The following is a 21,605-nucleotide window of genomic DNA, read 5'->3' as shown; positions in this document are numbered from 1 at the left end:
TCTTCAACAGTGCTACAGTAAACAACCTGCAGGCCAAGGTGGATGCCTTGGAGAAATCCAACACAAAGCTGACAGAGGAGGTAAGTGTCATGAAAAACCACCAAGTGCTTTGGCCTTTGGGAGTTAGAGATTAACCAGGGAGGAGGGATTCCTTTCAGATGTCTGGTGTACAGAATGAGGAGTGTTAAACGATGGAACTGGAATAGCTGACCTGCCCACGAATTTCACTGGCTGTCATTACTGAGCACAAGCTGGAAAATCAACTGTATGTTTATGTAAATTTGCAAAAAGTAAAGGAAAAAAATGTCATTATAAGTGAGGTGTCCAGGGTGAGCATGAGAAACAGCGGGTACATGAGGCATAGGTGCAGTCTGTGTTTTAACATGGATCTGCAGCTCATTACTGATGGCATAAATGTTCATTTAAATGTTTTGGGGTGAGTTCCCTGGCATATGAGTGGCAGGAGGTCTTACCTGGCACAGTGAGTGCCTTTTGGTGTGGTACCAGGAGGTGAATTGCAGTGGTGCCTGCAGTGGTTTTGGAGTTTGGTAATGAAGCTGCCAAGAGAAGTTGCAGCATGTGCAGAGCAGGCTATGGTGACAGTGCCTGCCTGTGTCACACATCACAGCCCTGTGTATTGGGTCTGAGCTCTGCCAGGGACTCACACTCCCATCCAGAAGTTGTGTTTGGGTTTGTCACAGGACAGTATGGCTGATGCCTTGGAATGTCTCTGAGCTTCTCCTGTGTGTGAGTTACAAAGCCAGAAGGGGTTTCTGAAGTTCCTTTTGCCTTTGACCAAACACTTACATTAATCTGTTGCTCTGCAGTGCTGTCATCCCTGGGAATTCCTCTGGGCCAGGTGTCTCGTCCCTAAGGATGCTCTGTGCTGCTCATCCTCTGTTTCCAGCCAAATCTTCCTCATCTGCTGGGGTCAGGAGAGAAAAAAAACAAGCCAAGTGTGTTTTTGGTGCGTTAACTATTGTGTTCTGTTCCCAGCTTGCAGTTGCCAACAACAGGATCATTACACTGCAGGAAGAGATGGAGCGGGTTAAGGAGGAAAGCTCCTACATCCTGGAGTCCAGCCGGAAGGTTGGTGTGCGTGTGTGGCTGTGTGTTTGTGTGTGATGGCTGAGCCCTGGGGCAGACCCAGCCTGAATGCCTGGTTTGGAACAGAGTTCATTTCCTTGCCTGTCTCAGACAAACCCCCCAGGGGATTAGGGGAATGGCAGGTGGGCCCTGTGCAGAGGGAACAGATGGGCCCTGCCACAGGGAGTCCTGCCTGCCGATAGGGATGGAGCAGGGAGCGTGCGTGGAGCTGGGAGCTCCCACAGCTTACAGCTCACTGGGCAAGGCGTTCAGGGGAGGGAGGGAGACTTACTGTGTGGGGGAACAGGCAAATCAGGATGAGTTGTACTGGTTTGTCCTGAATTATTGCAGAATTCCAAGTGTTGGGGAAAAGCCAGTAATGAGGTCAAGTGAGGGCTGGCAGTACCCAATGCCAAGTGAACTGTGTCTGTTACCTCAGGCCACCAAGGACAGAAGTGCTGACGGGCAGGCACTGACTGAGGCACGGAAGCAGCTCAAGGAGGAGACTCAGCTGCGCCTGGTGAGGACTGTGGGGCTCGGGGCTCTCCCCACAGGGCTGTGGAGGGTCACGGCCCTGCTGAGCTCTTGTTCGATACATGCGTGGGGAGAAAAATGCCTGGCCTCAAGGTATTAAGGAAATAATTTCTGCTTTGGGAAATAAAATCTTTCCTTAGACCCCTCCATCCCAAAGACAGGCCCATGCAGAATTCCCTGACTCTCTGCTAGCCATGCTGCACACCTGGCTGTAATACTGGACTGAAAACTGGGGAGTTGTTCTCCTTAAGGCACGTGTGACTCTGAAGCTGTGGCAGCAGCACGCTTGTGGGTAGGGACTGCGTAGGCAGAAGGGAAGGGTGGATACCCCTGAGTCATGAGGGCAGCTCCTGGAGATGCTGAGGGCTCCTTGTGTTCCAGGATGTGGAGAAGGAGCTGGAGGCACAGATCGGGATGCGGCAGGAGATGGAGCTGGCCATGAAGATGCTGGAGAAGGATGTCTGTGAAAAGCAGGATGCGCTGGTGGCACTCAGGCAGCAGCTGGACGATCTCAGGGCTCTAAAGCATGAACTGTCTTTCAAGCTGCAGGTAGGGAGCTATGGAAGTGCAGGGAACTCCAGATGGAAGTGAGAACTGCTGTGTATTTATTCCTCCTGCCTGTTGGAGAGGTACTGGGTGTGTAAGGGTCACAGGCTGTGCAGTGCACTCCTATCTTTTCTGTGAGAACATGGGAACATGATGGAGGGTAAAGGTGAAGACAATTTCTTCTGAACAAAAATCCATCATGGTCCAGAAATTTGTGTGAGAGACAGGGAAAGCATTTTGGGTGGTTTTGTGGTGTGAATAGAGCCGTGGGAGCTTGTGTTCCAGCAGAGTCTGCTGTGCAGGGCCCCTGGTGTGACTTACGTGGGGTGACAAGCAGACTCCAAACAGCAACCCAATGCTCAGAATAGATCCCAAAATCAACTTGCCAGCTGGAAAGAGCTGCTTTGCTCTCCTTGAGCCAATGGCTTTGTTCAAAGCAGCTGAATTATATTAAGATACTGGGTATTGGCAGGCACTGCATCATGCATTTTCCATATGCAGGAAGCTTTATGGATGGTGGCATTGCCCTGTTGCAGGGTCCAGATGGAGCCTGCACCTCTACGGCAAGACATTTGTCCTTGCAATACTGACCTGGCATTTGCTTTTCCAGCACTTTTTACTGCCTCTTTACCTTTTGCCCTGTTGTTTTGTGTTCCAAATGATTTATGGGGGTTTATCTGGGATTTACAACTCCTTACACCAACCCCCACTGCTCCTTTTCCCAGAGTTCAGACATGGGAGTGAAACAGAAGAGTGAATTAAACAGCCGCTTGGAAGAAAAAACAAATCAGATGGCTGCCACCATCAAACAGCTGGAACAAAGGTAAGACAGGAAACTTGAGCCAGGATCCACTGGTTTGTCCTTTAATGTATTGTCCCATGGATCCAGAATGGGCCAGGGGAGAGTCCCAGTGCTCTGTTAGACAGAGCTGCCTGAGGGGAGCAGTGGGAGTAGCACCTCTGGGACCTGGTTAATGAGCAGTGCATTGCACTCCATTGGGTGCTCTCATTTTAGGGTTTCTGTAGACAGGGTGATTTTCTTTAAAGCAAGTTTGTGTTTGAAAATGTTTCCTGATACCTACTCAGCTAATTCATGTGTTCTTTTTCTCTTGCTGTTCTTATTTTTTCTGTTTTCTCATCATCCTCATTCTGACTTACTTATACAGTGAAAAGGATTTGGTGAAACAGGCAAAAACCTTAAATAGTGCAGCAAACAAACTGATCCAGAAGCATCATTAGACATTTTTATGTCTGGCCACCTCACAGCTCTGACATCAGAACTCATTTATGAGGAGAGAACTTGAGAATTGCTAAAAGCAACTGTTCAAATGTTAATTGTCACCCAAAGTTGATTTGGAATTTGCTGAGTTTTTAAAATCAGTGAGTTTTTCTGCCAAGATGTAGTCAGGTGTAAGGATCCCCAACCCTGCCATTTACCAGTAGCAAGGAGCTGGCCCGAGAGTGCCCCAGGAGTGGCCGAGGTGGCCGTGCCCGGCCGCTGCCGTCACCGCCTGTGGCAGCACGGGGCCGTGGCCAGCTCGGGACAGTCAGCTCCTTCTCTGTATTGCCCTTTTGTGAAGTAGACGAGAAATGCATCCCTGGAAGTTGTTGACAGTAGTTGTGTGCGTGCCCCAAGCCATTCCTTGTTCTCTTCTGTTCCGTGGGTCCAGCCCCGAGTCCGAGCCGAGCAGGCGCGACGCTGGCCCGGCACCGGGAACACCGGCCCTCCCGTAACCAGCCTGCCTGGATTCTGCCTTAGGGACCTGGGGGGAGGGTGGGGACTTATCCTTATTCCTTTAAACTTCATGTGTCCAGAATTAGTAGCTATAGGTGTCTTAGAGTAACACGATAGAGTGGTAAGTTCAGTGGAAACCTCCTTCTCTTTGCATTGCTTCTACCTCTGCCAGGAATCCCTCCAGACGAACCCTGTAGTCCTTCCTGACCCAAGGAAGTGGAGGAGAGGTGTTTTGGGAGGTCTCTCCCCTTCCCAGAAAGGGAAGTTACCAGTTTTATAAAAAATAATCTAATCTTTGTTTAAAGGAAGCAAAAACACATTCAAAAAAAGGAGAAGGAACCCAGTGTGCAGCAGTGGGGAGTGGAGATGGAAATTTGGTCCTTGCAGTTTACTTGTCCAAGTAGTTGGTGGCTGAAAAGAGTTGCCTTTTACACTTGTTGCATTTTCTTGTGAGTTTGCTTTGCTCAAAACAAATGGAATTTGCTAATGGAACAAGAGCTAAAGCTTAGAAATGCCTCTTAATAGGAAAAATAATTGTCAGTTTAAAACCCAGGTGCAAAATCTGAAGTAACTGTAGCTTGAACTATTATAAACTAACATTCTCTGATCACTGAAGTTCCTGTGCTGGCCTCTGGCAGGTTTTAGGTTTGTAAGTGCTCCTCAAGGTATTTTCTCTTTTGGAAGGTTGGATTTGGGGAGTTTCTGTGTCGAGTAAGGGTTTTTTGCTGTGGTGAGATGCCTGTAGTGGTTCTTTGGTGCCAGTCCTCCGTTTGACCTGTGGGACAGTGCTCCTTGGGGCTGTGGCTGGCAAATGTGACAAGCCCAGGAGGGAACACCTCATGTTTCAAAATTCCAGGGGGCTCAGCCTGGACCCCATGGAAGTGAGCGTGGGCCACTGTGGGCCTTGTTCTCCAGGCTCCCAGCACAGCCCTGCTGAGAACTTCCCTGCTATGCCCAAGCTGCATGCTTGAACCTATAAACTCACCCCTCAGTAACCTGCTACTAGAAACTCATCCTAACTCCCTGCAGAACAAGTAATCCTAAGGGAAAGGTGGAAGCTTTGATCAAGGAGTGTGAACAGCTGGTTAGGGTGGGAAGCCCCTGCCCCTTGGCACACTTCTGCTGTAGGAACAGGGAGTTGGATGGTGAGATCTGTGCTGCAGTCAGACAGATTTAAGGATCTGGCTGCTTCTGATGTCAGGCCCCAAGTGGCAATGTGGTGGTGTACTGATGCTTGGGCCTTGAGCCCAAGTGTCCATCCATGGGAGAGACCAAGAATATGCACTAATTCTCAATAGAGTAGCTACTACCTATGTTCCAAGTTCCAGTTACCTGTGCAAAGCCAAAATGTAACGTACATTAAACTCCAATTGGACTTAAAATTCTGTGTACTTGAGGTTTGCTTCGAATCTGGATAAAAGTGATGTTTTCTGTTTCTCATCTAATGGCTGTAAACTGTAGTGATAGAATAAAAACTATTGAAAATGAGAGCTTCTGCCTGGTTCACCTACATTTTGCTTTGCTTTGAACATTTTTTCCTTCTTTCCATTGTTTTTACCATTCTCTTTTTTTTGGCTTTACCTTTTCACTGGGTTTTTTATTTGTTGGTTAAACTCAGTCTTCCTCCCCACCATGGCTTTTGTTTTTTATCACAAGTTCATGTGGCTCAAATCCAGATTGCGACAGGCGGAGAAGGAGCGGCAGCAGGCCCTGCAGGACAACCGGCTCTTCAAGCAGGAGTTTGGGGACAAAATCAACAGCCTCCAGCTGGAAGTGGAAGAGCTCTCCAGGCAGCGGTGAAGAGACCCTTTTCCAACCTCTTTTCTGGGCTGGTAGTGCTGTGGCCAGGGGAGAGCAGGGGGCATGGTGGCAGAGGGCAGCAGGGGATGGAGAAGGGAATGAAGCAAGTTGTGTGTTAGATGGCACGAGGTGTAACTCCAGGGAGGGAAGTCCTTGGTAACATCTCTGGAAGTGGTCAAGGCCAGGTTGGACAGGGCTTGGGAGCAATCTGATGCAGTGGAAGGTGTCCCTGCCCATGGCACAGGGTGGAACAAGATAGTCTGTAAGGTGCTTGGCAACTCAAACCTTCTGTGATTCTGTGATATTTGGGAAATCAAAGGTAACATTAACAATTTGCTGCTCCTGGGCAGGGATTGAGCAGCCAAGTCTCTGCCTGGAGCAAACACTGAAGGTGCTGGAGCAAGGACAGTGATTTTGGTTGTCTTATCTGACACACAGTACTTCAACACAGATTTTTTTCCCTGTTGGAACTGCTCTTAGTTTTGCTGGAACTCAAACAGAGACCTTGTCAAAAGCCATCACCTCTTCCCTGCAGCCTCATCACTTGAGCAGTGACAGGGACACAGACAAATCTCTTTCCTTAAAAGAGAAGAGCATTCCTTCAGCCTTGAGCCATCTGTGGCTTGTTGCAAGGTCACTGGGATGAACTCTGTGGGAGCATTGCTGGATGCATGGAGGTTTTTGTCCCTTCTTCCCTCCTTTTTATTTCTTTTTTCCAAAAGCCGCTCTGCCAAGCACAAAGTGGCTTTGGTCAGCAATTGGTGCGAGGTCCTGAGTGTGCATGGATGAGCTCAGGAGGACAAGGGCACATGGGTCTGGTTTTGCATCAGTTGGATGCTGAATGGTGCCAGAATTAGATGAAGGACTTTGAGGTTTTTTCATCCTGACACATTATGGCTAAACACACTGCGAGGCAGCCTTGGGTTCCAAGTGGCAGTTTTAGCTCTTGAGTTAGGGGTGTGAACAAAGGGTCAAACAGCTCATCAGTTGTCAAATGCCAAGTGTCCCCAGACTGTCCTTTATTCACAATTCCACCTGGCATTCCAGGAGCCACCTAGAACTGGAGCTAAGGCGGGAAAGAGACAGATGGTCTCAGAGTCACCAGCGCAGCCAAGAAAGCAAAAAAGGCCCAAAGAATTGGCTCAGACAGGTAATGTGACTTGGGTTTTGGCTCGGGTTTGAGGTATACTTTCCCTGGGCTTTTTTGCTTTTACTGAGCTTTCTCAGGCAGTAAATGGTTGTTGTTCATGTGCCACAACCAGAGCAGCTTTGGGAAGATTTTTATACACTCTGGACAGGCAGTTTGAATTGCAGTGAGAATTGTGCAGTAACAGAGATGGCTTCTGCAGTTCCTTGCTTCTCTCTGGTCTGCTTGAATGGTGCAGATCATTTTGTCTTTTTTGACCAGTATTACACAATCTCCGTGAAGTGCTCTACAGCTCATGGCTCAGCTGTGACCCAGCTGGGGACAAGAAGAGGATTCTTTTCTTTGCTGGATGGGAAAGTTTGTCTCTGGTCAGCTTTTACAAAACTTCTTAAGCCCATGTTCGTTCTCAGCCTCTGCTGTGCAAATAAGAACTGGTGGCTGTGGCTCCTGGCAACAGGAGGTCATGGGACACCTGCCCACCTCTGAGAGGCACAGAGAGAGAGAGCCCTGAGAGCTGCTCCCAGGGGAAACTGGGACCCAGATACCCCTCTGTGCCAAGGAGGGGCAGAGCAGTATCCCAAAATAGCAGTGCCAGTTCTCCCCTTGCAGTGTGACAGGACTGGAGCTGGAGTTCTCCTCTAGTGCAGCTGATGGGTGAGTGTTTCCTTTTGGCAGGATGGGAAGCTCAAAGTCCAGGAAGAAAATGCTAAACTGAAGCAGCCGCTGAGAGAGAACAGTGTCCTGCCACACAGGTAAGGAAGGAAACAAATCTCATCTCTGCCTCTCCTTTCCCAAGTCCTGCTTCTCCCTCTCCAATTTCTGTGCCAACAGGGAGTTGGGAATAGTCCAACTTCCCTTTTTAAGAAGGATTTCCAACCTCATGCCCTTGGTTTTCTCTGCTGCTTTTCCATAGCTCTCAAAAGGGAAGGAGCAGGTTCTGTTGTTTGCCATCAGTGCTTTCAGATGGGAAAAGCTTTGTGTCTCTCCCATTTACCTTTGAATTCTTTTCCATCTAAACCTGCTGTTTACTAATTTTTCTAACTCAAGAATCCTTTGGTTTTAGGAGATAAAAGGTGTTCTCCAAGCCCCTGGGCACAGCTCAGTGCTGAGGCTTTGGCTCAGGATGGAACAGCCCATTGGAAGTGCTCTGACTGTCAGGGCTCTGCTGTGCCCTTGAGACACTCTCCATTCAGTTAATCAGGAAAATATCCTCTTAAAATAGCATAAAGCAGTTCAAATCTGCTTTGCCAGATATTAAAAACCTTCCAGGCCTGAGATTGTTTTTACCTCTGTTTTACCTGGAGTGTTTAAGCAAGTGAGGGTCAGGTTGATGGTTTACAGGCCTTGTGGTGCTTTATTACTGCATTTCACAGCAGGGGTAGGGATCAAACCTGCAGGCCCGTGTTTAAAGCCAAACTGTTGTGCTGTAGCACCTCAACAGTCTTTCCTGTGTTCATGATCCCTGTCTTCCTGCTCTCCTGAATGCATTTTGCAATTTCTTCTTCAGCTTTTGCCATTGAACCAGGTTCAATTTTTGTTACTCAAAAATCTGGGGAGGGTTTTAAAAACGGGATGAGTGAATTCCCTGATAGCACAGCTGTTTTATTTAAAGGCTCTGGTGAGGGAAGGCCTGCTCCAAGTGATGCTGTTGTTCCTTTGTAGGTCACCCAGTGGCACACAGGAAGAGCAGGTGAGTGATTCTCCTTCTTGGTGGTTTTGCTCTTTTTCTGTAAATCAGCTGGACCAAAATCCTCTCCTTCTCCTCCATGTGCCTGGCAAAGCACAGCCAAACCCCCAGAGAGCCACTGGGATGCCTTGTGCTGTCTTGTCCACTGGGAATTTCTACTGCTGCCAGCTTGTTCCCAATGTTTAGCTCCCCCCTTGCTGCTGCCGAGCTCTGCCACAGGAGCTGTATAAAGCAGAATCTCTTGGTTTTGGCTTGGGCTGTAGGAGCAGCTGTCGGGGCCTGGACACGCCGAGATCTGCCAGCTCTGCCAGGAGGAGGGCAGCCAGAGCCAAAGAAAGGCAAGTCCTGGGCTTGACCTGCCATCTCCCACACCCAGTGACTGTGAGTTCCCTCTGCTTTTTGTTATGGAATCAGATTCCTGCTGGTGAGGTGTCCTAAGAAATGAGCCCTTGCAGGCCCCTCTGCCCTTAACAGAATTTTGTTAAATGCTGATGAGGTGATGGTTCCCTGTTCAGTGGTTTTCGTTTTCCTCCCCCGTAGCAGCTTCTTCCCTTCTTTAGCTCAGTGTTTGCTCTTCCCTGAGTTGATATGCCAAGACCTGGAGCCCTCCTTGACTCTTGCTCTGTCCTTTTCCTGCATTCCAGAACATCTGCAAGAACTGTGGGGGCACCTTCTGTGAAGCCTGCTCAGTGCACGAGCTGCCCCTTCCGTCCAGCATCAATCCTGAGCGTGTCTGCAACCCCTGCCACCAGCGACTCATCCAGCAGTATTCCAGCAGCCCCTTGTAGGGAACAGGTGGCACAGAGGTGACAAACAGCGGCTGTGCCTGATGGTGTTTCTGGAGCTGCTCAGGGGGAATGTGAAGACCTTTGCCCATGTGCTTTGGAGGTCGGATGGGAAGCAGCTTCTTGGTGTTTAGAATCTCCTGTTACTAAAACAGCAATCTGAGCCCTTAAATCAGCCTGTGCTGTGGAGAATTCCATTGGGAATGTCACACGGGGCAGCCCCAAGGTATGCCTGAGCAGTCTCAGGACTCTGGGAGCCCCTGCCCAAACCAGAGCTGTTGTCTGCATGCAAAAGTCGGGAGTGTTCTCACCCTCACGTGTGTGGTGTGGGTGTCTGCTGCTGCTGAGCAAAGGCTCCCCAAAACCCAACAGGAGTGGGTATTCCTCACATCTGGCTGCACTTGAAATCCCGTTTTTTCCTTTCCCGTTTGCCCTGGACAGGCTGGCTCATCCTGGGAACCCTGGGTGACGAGCAGGGCAGGTGGGCAACCAATGAACGCGTCCTCCCTGCCTTTCCTTGGCTCAGGGCTCTGACCAGGGGCTTAGTCTGCATAGGGACACCCCAAACCAAGCTGTGAATGTTCTGTTCCCCCTCTGGGCTTTAGGGGCTGGGCCCAATCCCCATCACACAGAGGTTTAGGGCCACTTGGATCCACCTCTCTGCCTTGCGCACATGGAAATACTGTTACAATAAACTTGGCATTTCACTTTCTGTTGGATCAAAACCAAGTGGGGACAGTTTTCACCTGTTGGAATTTTTAATTGCACATACAGTTCAGAGAGGTTTTGTGGTTTGTGCCACATCATTCTTTGTTACTTTGTTCCCTCAAGGGATTTTGCTAGTCCAAAAAGCGGTGGTGGCTTTCTGGTGTCACAGGAGTGTTTACTCCTTTTCCTACTGGCACCTCCTGCAGTCCCTGAGACCACAGAATGTCCTGTAGCTCATAGAAAAGACATGCATTGCAGTGGTTAATTCCTTACTAATGACTAATTCCTTAGTCATTAGATTGGCTGGAACCACATTAAAAAGCCTCTTGGAGCCAAGGTACTGACATGGTTGGTACTGTTTTCTACCAGGAAACATCTCTCCTCCATCTTTTTAGCACTTGGCATGTTCAGCCACCCGACTTCCACTCTTCTGCCCCCCACGGCAGCTTCCTGACCCATTTCCTTGCTGATATCCCCTAAAGTATGGCAGGAGTTCTAAACAGTGCCGAAATACCAAAAGCCTGGAATTCAAGTGAATTCCTGGGTTCTCAGAAGGGGTGAGACACAGGTAGTGGATGGAGAAAACACTGAATTTAGTGTCAATACTTTTGAGTACTTACTGTACTCATCCAGCAGTGTGAACTCCTGCACCCAACCCCAGTGTGACTCAGAGGACAAAATAAGACCCAGGCAATGCAGAGGAAGCATTAAACTGGAAATAGAGGGTTAAACTCCATGAAGCAGGGAGGTGGCTGAGCCCCTCCAGCACTGGTGGCTGCCATAGGCCTGGCCTTCTGGAAGGTGGGAGCAGGACTCTGCTGGCTGCCAGCTCCCTTTGTGCTCAGGTATTCTGTGTGATGGCAGGGTGGGCTCATACCTGGACCTCGGGAATGAGGGGGGGACAGGTTTTCTGATGTTAATTTTGTTCTGCACAAAAAAAAAAAAAAAACCAAAAACACCTTGATCATTCATATCCTGCCTCCTGAGTGGTCTTTCCATCCCATCTTTCCATCCCATTCCTCTTGGGCTCTAGGTATGAGAGGATTCAGAGCAAGAGTGTGCACCTGTGTGAGGTCTTAGATCACTCAGCTGTTAATTGGCAATCCTGGTGTTTTATTAATGCAGTCTGATGCACCTGGAGCCCCGGATTGCTCCACGCTGGAGCCTTGGCCATTCCCACTGCAGCTGGTGCAGCTCCCCACAGCCATCACGTTTATTACAAGCTCTTATATAAGGCTGATCTAATCTTAGCTTGTTCTCCTCGCTGACTGGTGACACTTGGACCTGATCTTCACGCTCATATCCACGGAATGTGTTCGCCTGGCCTGAAAACAAGGGAGAGGAAAAATGATATCATTCACTCTCTCAGTGTGCATGTTTTCCTTTTTTTTCTCCAATGCCCACTGCATTTTATTCCCAGTTAATCCTCTATTAGAATGAAATAGAGCAGTTTGGCAATAGTAAAATACCCCAGACTCCAGGTAGGACGTGCTCAGGTGGGGCTGCAGCACAGGCGCACGGGGTGGGGGTGTTTAATTCCCCCAGCACAAGCATCAACAGGACGGAGCTGCCAAAGAAGCGTGGGATGCAGGAGAGAGGTCGGACTGCACATCCTGAACCTGCCCCAAGGGCTTGTCCTTGTCCTGGATTACAAACCCAGGATGGGTGGGCTGCCCTCCCTGCTGCAGGGACCAGGACCTGGGGAGCACCGACCACCACCCCCCAATTCCCACTTTCTGAGGGGAATTCATGGAACAAGCTGTCCACCCTCTCTGATGGTGATATCAAACCCCATCCCATCCAAAAGACCAATTGCTTTTCCTGCTGCAGGACTGGCACCTGTGGAATCTGGAGGTGCAGGCTGTGGTATCAGACTGGACACCTGGCTGTCAGGCCAGGGGTGGTTCCCTTCAGCCCCCTCCATGTTTCACCCTTTGGGTTGTGAGCCTGGGGCATGCATTGCTACAAAGAGAGCACGAAGGACAGAGAGGGATGTGCTCACCAAACCTGTGCTGCTGTCACTAGCAGTTCTCCTGTCCCTTGGGATGTTTGTTCAGGAACAATTCAATGGCACTGCACTCTGGGCAAGGGAAGAGAGGTGGGCTGAGGTCAGACACTTGCATGTGTTACACTGGATTTTTTTTCTCTGCAATGCCCATGGCACATCACAACTTGGAAAGCCACACTCAAGTGATCCCTCTGCACAGTGTACAACGGCAGCTGGACCAGCTGTGCCAAGCCCCCTGAGGTCTCCATCCCAGTACTGTAGGACCCCCCCTCTTCTTCTGACTTACCCATCTGTGACCCCTCCTTGGCCATCGCCGTGACTGCGTCCTCGTGGCTCTCAAAATGCACATCTGCCTCTCCTGTGGCATCCCCATGGGAGTTATATTCCACCAAGATCCTTGTGGGCCTCAGCGGAGCAAAAAACTGAAAAGCAGAAAAGAGTTTGGTGAGAAATAAACAATAATAATGCACCCTATTCCCCAGAAACTCAATGCTTTTACTCCCAAAACCCACCAACTCATGGAGGGGAGGTCTGAGCTCCTGAGCAGCAAAAGGCTCCCTGATCCATCTAGGTGAAGATGAGGCACTCCCCAGCCACCTGTCCCACCCCCTGTGAGCTCCTGGCATAGGAACTCCCGCCAGGAACAGAAGTCCTTACACTGCACCCGTGTTCTGTACACACCAGTGCAGCTCTGTGTACACTGTTAACATTTCTCTGCAGTCAGCTACTCTGAAATTTGCTTTAGATTCTCAAGGGCTCCTCAAGCCCAGTGACGGATATTGAGACATCCCAGCCAGCCCTAATTCTTTCTTTTTCATGGAGAGGAGCAGATCCGTGTTGTGCCCAAGGCCACAGCTGTCCAAAGCCACATGGCACTGAGGACTAGCAGACACCAATTAATTAAGAGCCTGCAATCCCTGAGGGTTTGCACGGGTAATGACAGAGACACACTCCATCCAAATGTGAGCCTGTTACTCACATTTATTATGTCCTGGGCACTAGCTTGGGAAGGAAAACCCCTCACGTGGACAAAATGCTGTGGTGGTGATGAGGCAATCTCAGACTCTGAAACGTTCCTGGAGCTTTCTGTTCCTTCCCTGCTCAATTCTGTGGAATGGAGAGAAAAGCCATCACTAGTGCCTGCAGTGCCCCCCTCCCTCATGTGAAAGCCGTGGGCATGTGGGGTGACACAAAGGGCCCTCAAGGAGCACTCACAACAGGGAGAGACTCACTGATTTCTCCTTCGGCATGGGAGCCTCCAGTGTCTCTCCAGCCCCTGTCTTCAGAGATGGACTCATACTCTCTTCTGGCCCTGGAATAGGCTGTCAGCTGCCTGTTGTAGGGCATGTGCCTTTGCATCTGGTGCTTTCTGCTCACGTACACCTCTATGTACCTGCAGCCCAAAGGGAGAGAGCGCATGGCACACCTGGCACTCAGGCCTTGGAGAAAGCACCTTCCAGCTGTGTCCTGCCTTGGCCCTGCTCAGGTACTGGGGGTGACAGCCCTGCCAAGGCACCGAAGAATTAACTCATTTCACTGGCACTGTTCTCTTTGAGGCTGCTTTTCCCTTGCTGCATTTCTGCAAACTGCACTGATTCCTACAAACCCCAAATCACCCTACCCAGCCCCAAAACAGGCCTCAGAACAGGCAGAGCCACAAGATGCATACAGTCACAGGGAACACTTCAGTGGAGCCCTTAAATTTTCTATATACCTATGAAATGGATGGGATTTCACCAGCAGTGTTAAATTAGGCAGTTTCCAGAGCACTAAAGGAACAGTGTGATGAAAAGGAAATACGGACATCCAAGGGAGGGGGCCTTCCACCCTTCCTGAAGGGAGCAGCCAGAGTAAGGGAAGTAACCCCGGGTACAGGCTGACAGCTCAGCACCTCCGAGTCCCTACTCAGCACTGGATGCTGCTGGAGGCCAGCTCTGGATAAAGCCAGGAATAATGGATGGGAGCCAGGTGCCAGCAAACTTGAAAACCCCTCAATTTCTTGGCTAATCACATGGAAATTGAGGTGTGTGAGTCAGATGGATGAGTCAGGTTAGCTCTTGTTCTGACAGAAAAAAAATTAACAGTAGATTTGGAATTAGGCTCTACTCAAGAGAAGGCAAGTCCTATTAAATCAATTAAATAATTAATCAGTCAAATTCTGTCTGTGGAGCAGCTGTTTGCTTTTAGTATGAGCAGGGAGATTGACAAACACAAAGAAATGCAGTTTGGAAACAGGAAGCAAGGAAATAAAAGGAAGTTGGTGTGCAGGGGGAGAGGTAAGGTTTGGAAAACTCTTTTAATATGTGGGGTACTGATAAAGTTTTATAGATTATTGAAGTCACAAAACTCAGCAGGGAAATGCAGCCTTGGTTGTTTGGGTTTTCTTTTCTGAGCACAGCTAATTTAAAAGCTGTGTGGATGTGGTGCTTACAGTCAGGGTTTGGGGCTGGGCAGGGCAGTGTTTAGGTTAATAGCTGAACACAATGATCTTAAAGGTTTTTTAACCTAAGTTATATTATGACTCTGGGAAAAGGTGGCCTTGTGCTTCTGTTTGAGAGGAAAGAGGCTCTTGTGAGGCAAGTGTGTGGCACAGGGCTCAGCTGAATAAAATGGTGTAGTTCCCAAGGGGATGTGGCCACCCAAGAGGTGGGAGATGGTGCAGTGCTGGCCAGCAGTCCCTGCTGGGAATGGACTCCAGGCAGGTGCTTCAAACAGACATTCCTTGAGAGGAAGCACTGGCTGTGCTGGGCACTGGGCTGAAGGGCAGGAGGGCGGCTGCCAAAACTGCCCAAAGCATGGAGGAACCTGCTGCAAATCTGGCAGGATCACGTGTCTGAAGGAGGCACAGGATCCCTGTGCACTGAGGCCTGGGCAGACTGTGTCTATCTAGTGTTCCCCACTCTGGAGTCTGTCTGCCCTTTTCATTGGGATGAGAATGCCTTCAGGAATACCTGAAAATCTGGAGACTTTCTAGGAGGCCCCCCTGAATCACACTGTGAGTGTGAGATGAGCTGTTTCACCCAGCAGGAAGCTCCAAGTCCCACAGGTGCCTCACACCACATTCTCCTGGCCCCTGAAGTCCAGGGAAGCACCTACCTGCTTCCCATATATTCCCTGTGCCGCAGCAGGGCCTTAGCTGCCATTTCCGGAGTGGCAAACTGCACGAAAGCTTCTCCTGTCCTTCTGTCTCCCCGGTAAATGAAAGCGATGTCTGTGATTTTCAGACCTAGAGATGGCAGGGGAGAAAAAAGCATTGACTGTGGCAGAAATCTGTGCTACAGCTCAGTCTTTTTTTTTTTTTTCCTTCTTATTTTTCTGTTTTTTTGACAAGCTAATTAGGTAGCTAAATAGTTCTGAAACAACTGCTCATGATGATCTACGTAGCTTTTATAAACTCCATTTTTTTGCTTTAAGGCAGTTTTAATAGAAGACTAATTAAAAAAGGAATCAATCTCAGGTTTCAAGTAAGTGAATCCAGCTTCTGGACAAGTAGATCCAGAGCACAAATGGTCTTGAAATTTTGTCTGATTATGGTAGTTTTTTTCCTTAATTCCTCCTGGCCCCAAATCAGAGTGCTGAAAGTACTGATCCTGGCTAGACCTGGACAAGGTCAGAGGGGCAGGGAAACTCTCCAAGGTGCTCAGAAAGCCTGTGTGACTTTTGGGGAACAGCAACTCCTTGGGGTGTTTAAGGTGTTTGAGGCTGCACATGTTTTGCCTTGTCCCGTGAGGAACAACGGCATCTACTTAAGGAAGTGAATGCCTGGTAAAGGAAGGGCATGGCCCAGGCTGAGTTACCTGAGAAGAAATCTGCAATGTCCTCCTCGGTGGAGGTGAAGGGGAGGCCTCGGAGCAGCACCACTCCGTCACTCATGGCCTGCGACTCGTTGCGCAGGCTGCACAGCAAGCCCTCCACGTCGCTGTCGTGCACCTCAAACACTGCAAGGAATGCAACCATGAAGGGTTGTCCCACAGGGCACTGCAAGGCAGCGCTCTGCAGGCATTCCCTCCCTCTCCTAAGGCAGCCTTACCCCTGCAAAGCTCCATGCTGGTTCCTCCCCCAGCCCATGCTCCGTGCTCCTGCCCCTCTGCTTTCCCCGGCCAGCCCAGGACATTTTGGCCCAATGGTGGCTGATCCGCTGCTCTGCTCCCCGGCTGTGCCTCTGCACTACCCAAGGAGCTCTCATTCACTCCCTGGGAAATTCCACTGCAATGTTAACTCCTGCTGCTCCAAACCCACCTTTCACGTAGCGTGGGCCCATGTACCTCAGGTGCTTCTCCAGGGCTCTCTGCACGTCTGCTTTGGACTCCAGCTCGATCAAGGCATCCCCCCTGCGCCTCCCATCCCTGTTTAAGAGGAAGTGTATCCCGTTCTCGCCATTCCGAATTCTACAGCCTGCAAACCAAGGGACACACAGCACTGCATCAGACACGGGGATCTCTGTGTCCTGACTGCAGGGCTGGAGGCTCGTCCCCTCAGCACTGCAGAACAAAGGGCAGCACACTTGCATTTCTAACATGAAGTCTAACGTCACACTGACTTGCTTTAGTTTGGCAGGCTAGCAAGTAATTTAAAAACTTGCATCTGGCCCCTGGGAGGATGCAGCACTGTTGACAGTAGAGAGGATCAGCCCCACAAAGGTATGTAGAAGCTATGAATCAGGATCAGAAAACAACACTGCAGTTTGAACTAATTAGTAAAACCCTACAGTTTCTTAAAAAGAGAGGAGTTTGAGTCAGCCATAATGGCCTGTAAGAGCATCACTTTGATTTGGATTGCCTTTGCTCTGGAGACACTGATTAAGAAGAGAAAGACTTGTGCAAATAAATTTAAGAGACCACAAGGATGAGCTTCTAGTCAGTGTCCAGCAGTTTGGATGTTGATTATTATTCCCTGTATATGTGTCAGTTGTGAATAAATTTGCAGCAATAATAAGACCTCATCTTTCTCTGGTAACGATCTCTATATTTTCCCTCTGTTAAGCAGGCATGAGCTAATGGGCTAATACCAGCATGCAGAACAGTTAGCCAGGAAAGTGAACACCCATACTATCAAAGAAGGTAAGGACATCTTCCTCGGTGCACGAGAACGGGAATCCTTCTGCCCTGATGAGGTAGACAGTGTCGCTCTCCGCCTTGGGTGAGGCGGGCTTCTCCTCTGACAGGCGACCTTCGTGGGACGGAGCATCCGTGACCTGGCGCGGACACACGAGAAGAGCTCCGGGTGAGGGAGGGAGGCCGCGGTTTCCCGCAGGGGTCGGTGCCCGCCATTTTCGCGCGGCCGTACCTGGCTGTATGCGCGGAGGGCGGCGCGGAACGGGGCCGGGGCCGGGGCCGGGGCCGAGAGCAGGGCCGGGGCGGGCCGGGGCAGGCGCAGCGCGGGCGGCAGCGCCGGGCCCCGGCCCAGCAGCAGCGCGCACAGAGCGCGGCGGGCGGCGGCGGCCACGGCCATGCCGGGGATCGCAGCTCCGCCCCTACGACCTTTCCTCCTCCCTTCCTTCCTTCCCGGCAGGCGCTGCACGGGAAGCGCTTCCCGGGCACCGCCGGCTGCCCCCGGGGCTGGGGGGTGCCCGCCGCTGTGCCCAGTGCCCAGGGCCGGGCCGGGCGGGTGTCACCGCGGGCTTTTCCTGTCACAGAGCTTGGCTTAGAACGGCTTGGCTTGGAACGGAACTTAAAGATCATCCCGTTCCACCCTTGCCATGGGCAGGGACAAGTACCGCTAGACCAGGTTGCTCCAGGCCCCCCGTCCATCCTGGACATGAACACTTCAGGGATCGGGCAGCCACAGTTTATCTGGGCAACCTGGGCCAGGGCCTCACAGGGATGAATTTCTTCCCAATATCCCATCTAACTTTCTCTTCTGTCACTGGGAATTCCCCCTTGTGCTGTCACTCCAGGCCCCTGTAAGCAGTGTCCATCTTTCTTGCAGGCTCCCTTCAGGCACTGCAAGGCCACCAGTGGGTCACCCTGCAGCTTTTCCAGGCTGGAAACATCCTAATTTCCCCAGCTTTTCCTCTCAGCAGAGGTGCTCCCTCCCTCTGCTAACCTTGGTGGCCCCCTCTGGACTTGTGCCAACTGGTCAATATCCTGTCAGTGCTGAGGACCCCAGGGCTGGATGCAGCATTCCAGGTGGGGTCTCACCTGAGCAGGGCAGAGGGGAGGAATCCCCCCCTCCCCTGCTGTCCACGCTGTGGGGATGAGCCCAAGGCACACATGGATTCTTGCAATAAAAAAGTTTTAGGTTGGGCTTCATCATGGACAAGCCTTTTACACCCCTTCCCGGGAGACTGATTTTCCAGGAGAGATGATTTTCTGCCCCTCACTCCCATCCCTGCTTGAAGGTCTCCACAGGCAGAACCTTCCAGGTGGTCTGGGAAGACAGTCCTGCTGTCATTGCTGCATCCAAGAGGGATAAGGGGGAAAGAGCTGGCACTGGCTTTCTAAGTGCACATGTGGGGAAAGTAGGTCCTGCTGAACCCAGAAAAAATTTTTTTAGGATGAAGCAAAATGAGTAGGAAAAGGCAAGCTGGAATCCCAAATCCCAACGGTGGAGGAACCTAGGGAGGGAATGTGGAGGCTCAGATCCAGGGTATTCAGGCAGGCATCCAGAAGGAGGATGGGCCAGGCCCAGCAGGACCCCAGCTGGATCAGGAAGACCATGAGAGCCATGAAAGCCAGCATGCTCCTCTCTTTTCCAGCTGTAGCCTGAGGGTCACCAAGTAAGAGCTGCAATTTCAACTGCAGACCATCAAACCCAAAATACAATCCTGGGTTTTCCAGCACAAGTCTTTCATCTTGCTGTGTTGCCAACACACTCATTTATCAGAAGCCTTGAACATTTCTTATCACCAGTTTGAAAATGCAAACAAGCTACTCTATGTCACCCTCTTGCTGCTGGCTGATGCTTTTGTAAACTGTTCCTTGTGACAGCCTTTCATATGACAGACTCCAGCCCTGAGAACAGCACAGCCTCTTGACAGCAGCACTCTCAACCCTTCTGGGTTTTCAAGGTAAATCATGCTTTATGCACATTTTCAGAGGAATGTTTACCTTGGTGCCCAAGTGGTTCACATTCCAGTCTTTCATGGCCTACTTGCCAGGTTTCTCTTCAAAACCTTCTTTAAATAAGCAGGCAAATGTTATAGGAGAAAAAAAAAATTAAGATAACCATAGGAATTCATCTTGAGCACTTATCTCTATCTAGATTGGCTTTTGTGCTTTCAGTTTTCCTGAATAAGCAGATCCCTAAATCTTAGGGACCGAGGTAATGTTATGGGCATTCTTCTCCTATGAGCCAAGCAGGCTGCAAGAAAAAATCTCGTGAAGGGATGCACATCTTGCACCCATTTTTCCTTTGATTTGCTTGGTTCCCAAGTACAGGAAGAAGCACCCACTGCTGCTTGCTTGTCTGGCAGCTTGTCAGGTTTGTGAGAGTTACCTTTAGAGGGCACCGTGTTGTTGGGCAACTGCTGGCACTGAGGTTTCCATGGAATCTCAGAGCTTCCCTAGTTACATGTCGGAACAGAGTCTCTGCACCTATGGGAGACTATAAAGGTCACCCTAGGACAAGAGAATTTGCATTTATTCACTTGACTGAGCTGCTGTGGAATGAAGTCGCCTTAGGAGAGGGAATCTGCCTCTGCAAAACTAGGAAATCTCAGGAGATACCTCCATACTGCTGTGGACCAAGAATGTATCTGCCTTGGAGAATTTATCTACCTGGCAGGATGCCTTTTTCTTAAAGAATGTTAAACAGGTTGTTGTTGTTAAGAACAATCGATTCCAGGTATTCTTTAGTCTGATCAGAAAATCATCAGATGTGATGTTAAGACAAGTGCTTATACTGGGAAACATTCCTTATCCCTCTGTGTAATCTGCTGTCAAGAAAAATCGACCTTCTGTTCTCTTGCAATGTTTTCCAAAATTATTTATACGCTGTGTTATTTTTAAAAACAAAACACCGTTTCCCTTTTTTTGTATTCCTGATCCATACTCAGTTTTGTGATCTTTTTTTTGCACCGCTTTCAGCTGCAGTGCTCTGTGTTTACCAAGCTGTGCTGAAAAGCCAAGAACTTCAGCCCAGGACCGAAGCACTTTGCCAGCCCGAGGGCCCTTCCAGAGGAATTCTTGAGGCTCTGCAGCGCTCTGGATAAAGGGAGATGACAGAGGCGAGGCCAGGGCCGTGCCTCCCCCTTACGTAAGGCTGCAGCTCCCTGCCAGCCCCTGGGGCCGAGGAGAGCCCTTCATGTGACCCTCAGCCATCCCCAGCAGCCCAATATTCATGTGAGACATAAAGCCTGCACGTTACATAAGCGTCTCTCCTGGCCAAGTGTTTCCTACTGCAGCAACCGAGGTTTAATTTTAACTTGCCGCTTAAAAAATGAAACGTTCTGTGGGCAGGAGGAAGTGTAGCGGTGGGAACGGAGGTTATGCGTGTGCCAGCAGGAATGTGCCAGAAAGATCAGTGATGTATTTCTGTTTGATTTACGTGGCCAACTTAAGTCTGAGCATCTGTGACAAAGTGCTCCAAGACCCATTGAACGCTTTGGCTAATGCAGGCAAAAGGAGGATTGCAAACGTTGTGAAATGCTTTTTAATTACACCGCTGCTGCCCACTAAAACACTGGCTTTTAAACGTGTCCTAAAAAAAATAGTGCCATTTTAATTTACTTAGAAATGCACTGACCTGGCATTTTGACTTAGTCTGAAGGACAGAGTGGAAAATGCAGTTTCAGCATTTAAAAATGTGAGGTGAGGGAAGCAAATGACTGTCAAGTGTGGCCACCTAAGGCCTTACAGCTGAAACCCCTGACGTGCCGGATGGAAAGTTAGTGTTGTGTAGGATTGTAGCCTGTTTTATGTGTTGAATTTTCGTGATAGATCTGAAAGTCATCAGACTTTTTTCTGGCCTACCTGCAGCAGTGCAAGGTTTTTGGGATGGCAAATTCCTCTTGCAGCAGAAGGGAATCCCTGGAGGTTATGCTGCCTGTCTTGCACCCTCTCCAAAATCTGGCTTTTTACTGACCTAAACAGAGCCAGATTTTTGTGTGAAAGTTATACCCTGGGATTGCAATTTCTGCCATAAAGAGTACTGGGATGTGACTGTATCTGCCTGCCAAGGGTTTCTTAAAAAAAAGCAGTTTTTTTGCCTCGGTTTATTTTTTTTTACCTCAGCCGCCCATAGTGTCACTTGAGGGGTATCCCTCCTTTGCCCACCGCTTACCCTCACCAGCCCAGTTAGAAATTGCTAACAAATATTAAGAAATATTACAGTACCTTTTGTCACGTTTTGCTAAAAGACAGTTCGATGAGGAGGGCAGAAACGCCGTTAATACTTTTTTGTTCTTTTTCTGGTAGTGGTGGTGGTGACCTGTGGGCTGGTACCTAGCCCCCTTTGTCCTGAGGGGAGAAGGGGGGCTCTGGAGGGGCAGGGGGTGCTCGTTTCCATGGAGGTGTCTGGGGGCACTCACACGGGCTCCTCTGAGGGGCCGGCACGGCGGGACGGCTGCGAGGGGACGCCCGTGCCTGGGGCCACGAAAGGACTCCTGAGGAGGAGCCCCACGGCTCCGA

The 21,605-nt window shown here is 50.0% G+C and overlaps 2 protein-coding genes across 12 annotated transcripts in view; one reads left to right on the top strand and one right to left on the bottom strand.

Annotated features, from left to right (window-relative positions):
* The window catches only part of RUFY3 (RUN and FYVE domain containing 3), a 30,709-nt gene extending 19,710 nt beyond the window's left edge, over positions 1 to 10,999 (top strand). For 5 of the 10 annotated variants that reach the window (XM_063156931.1, XM_063156929.1, XM_063156930.1 and 2 more), the window contains 11 exons: positions 11 to 80; positions 997 to 1,089; positions 1,526 to 1,606; positions 2,002 to 2,169; positions 2,892 to 2,989; positions 5,578 to 5,697; positions 6,749 to 6,851; positions 7,524 to 7,600; positions 8,511 to 8,538; positions 8,799 to 8,916; positions 9,180 to 10,999. In XM_063156931.1, the coding sequence (XP_063013001.1) occupies positions 11 to 80; positions 997 to 1,089; positions 1,526 to 1,606; positions 2,002 to 2,169; positions 2,892 to 2,989; positions 5,578 to 5,697; positions 6,749 to 6,851; positions 7,524 to 7,600; positions 8,511 to 8,538; positions 8,799 to 8,916; positions 9,180 to 9,181 (958 nt within the window). In that variant the 3' untranslated portion in view covers positions 9,182 to 10,999. Of the gene's footprint in view, positions 1 to 10; positions 81 to 996; positions 1,090 to 1,525; positions 1,607 to 2,001; positions 2,170 to 2,891; positions 2,990 to 3,332; positions 5,390 to 5,557; positions 5,698 to 6,748; positions 6,852 to 7,523; positions 7,601 to 8,510; positions 8,539 to 8,798; positions 8,917 to 9,179 lie in introns of those variants that run through there. The other 5 variants (XM_063156935.1, XM_063156936.1, XM_063156938.1 and 2 more) reach the window with 3 other exon arrangements.
* A 121-nt stretch (positions 11,000 to 11,120) lies between these two features.
* On the bottom strand, positions 11,121 to 17,487 carry GRSF1 (G-rich RNA sequence binding factor 1). 2 transcript variants are annotated; one of them, XM_063156939.1, is made up of 10 exons: positions 17,323 to 17,487; positions 17,086 to 17,230; positions 16,276 to 16,431; positions 15,834 to 15,974; positions 15,133 to 15,262; positions 13,269 to 13,429; positions 13,016 to 13,143; positions 12,323 to 12,458; positions 12,031 to 12,108; positions 11,121 to 11,353 (listed from the first exon to the last, which is right to left on the bottom strand). In XM_063156939.1, the coding sequence occupies exons 1-9, from the start codon at positions 17,485 to 17,487 to the stop codon at positions 12,050 to 12,052; spliced, it is 1,221 nt and encodes a 406-aa protein (XP_063013009.1). In that variant the 3' UTR covers positions 11,121 to 11,353; positions 12,031 to 12,049. The 2 variants fall into 2 exon arrangements, with proteins under 2 accessions (XP_063013009.1, XP_063013010.1); XM_063156940.1 differs by having other exon boundaries at positions 12,036 to 12,108.
* Positions 17,488 to 21,605: the final 4,118 nt, after the last annotated feature.

This window comes from Melospiza melodia, chromosome 5 (genome assembly GCF_035770615.1).
Source record: "Melospiza melodia melodia isolate bMelMel2 chromosome 5, bMelMel2.pri, whole genome shotgun sequence".
Classification (NCBI taxonomy): domain Eukaryota; kingdom Metazoa; phylum Chordata; class Aves; order Passeriformes; family Passerellidae; genus Melospiza; species Melospiza melodia.
This window is presented reverse-complemented; position numbering and strand designations above follow the sequence as displayed.

Bases quoted from the DNA above. Each gene is read 5' to 3' on its own strand.
- GRSF1 (XM_063156939.1), bottom strand. From the start codon at position 17,487: ATGGCCGTGGCCGCCGCCGCCCGCCGCGCTCTGTGCGCGCTGCTGCTG. The intron at 15,975-16,275 runs GTGGGTTTGGAG...CATTCCTTGCAG, and splicing joins GGGCCCACGCTACGTGAAAG to TGTTTGAGGTGCACGACAGC. The intron at 15,263-15,833 runs GTAACTCAGCCT...TGCCATCTCTAG, and splicing joins CATTGCAGATTTCTTCTCAG to GTCTGAAAATCACAGACATC.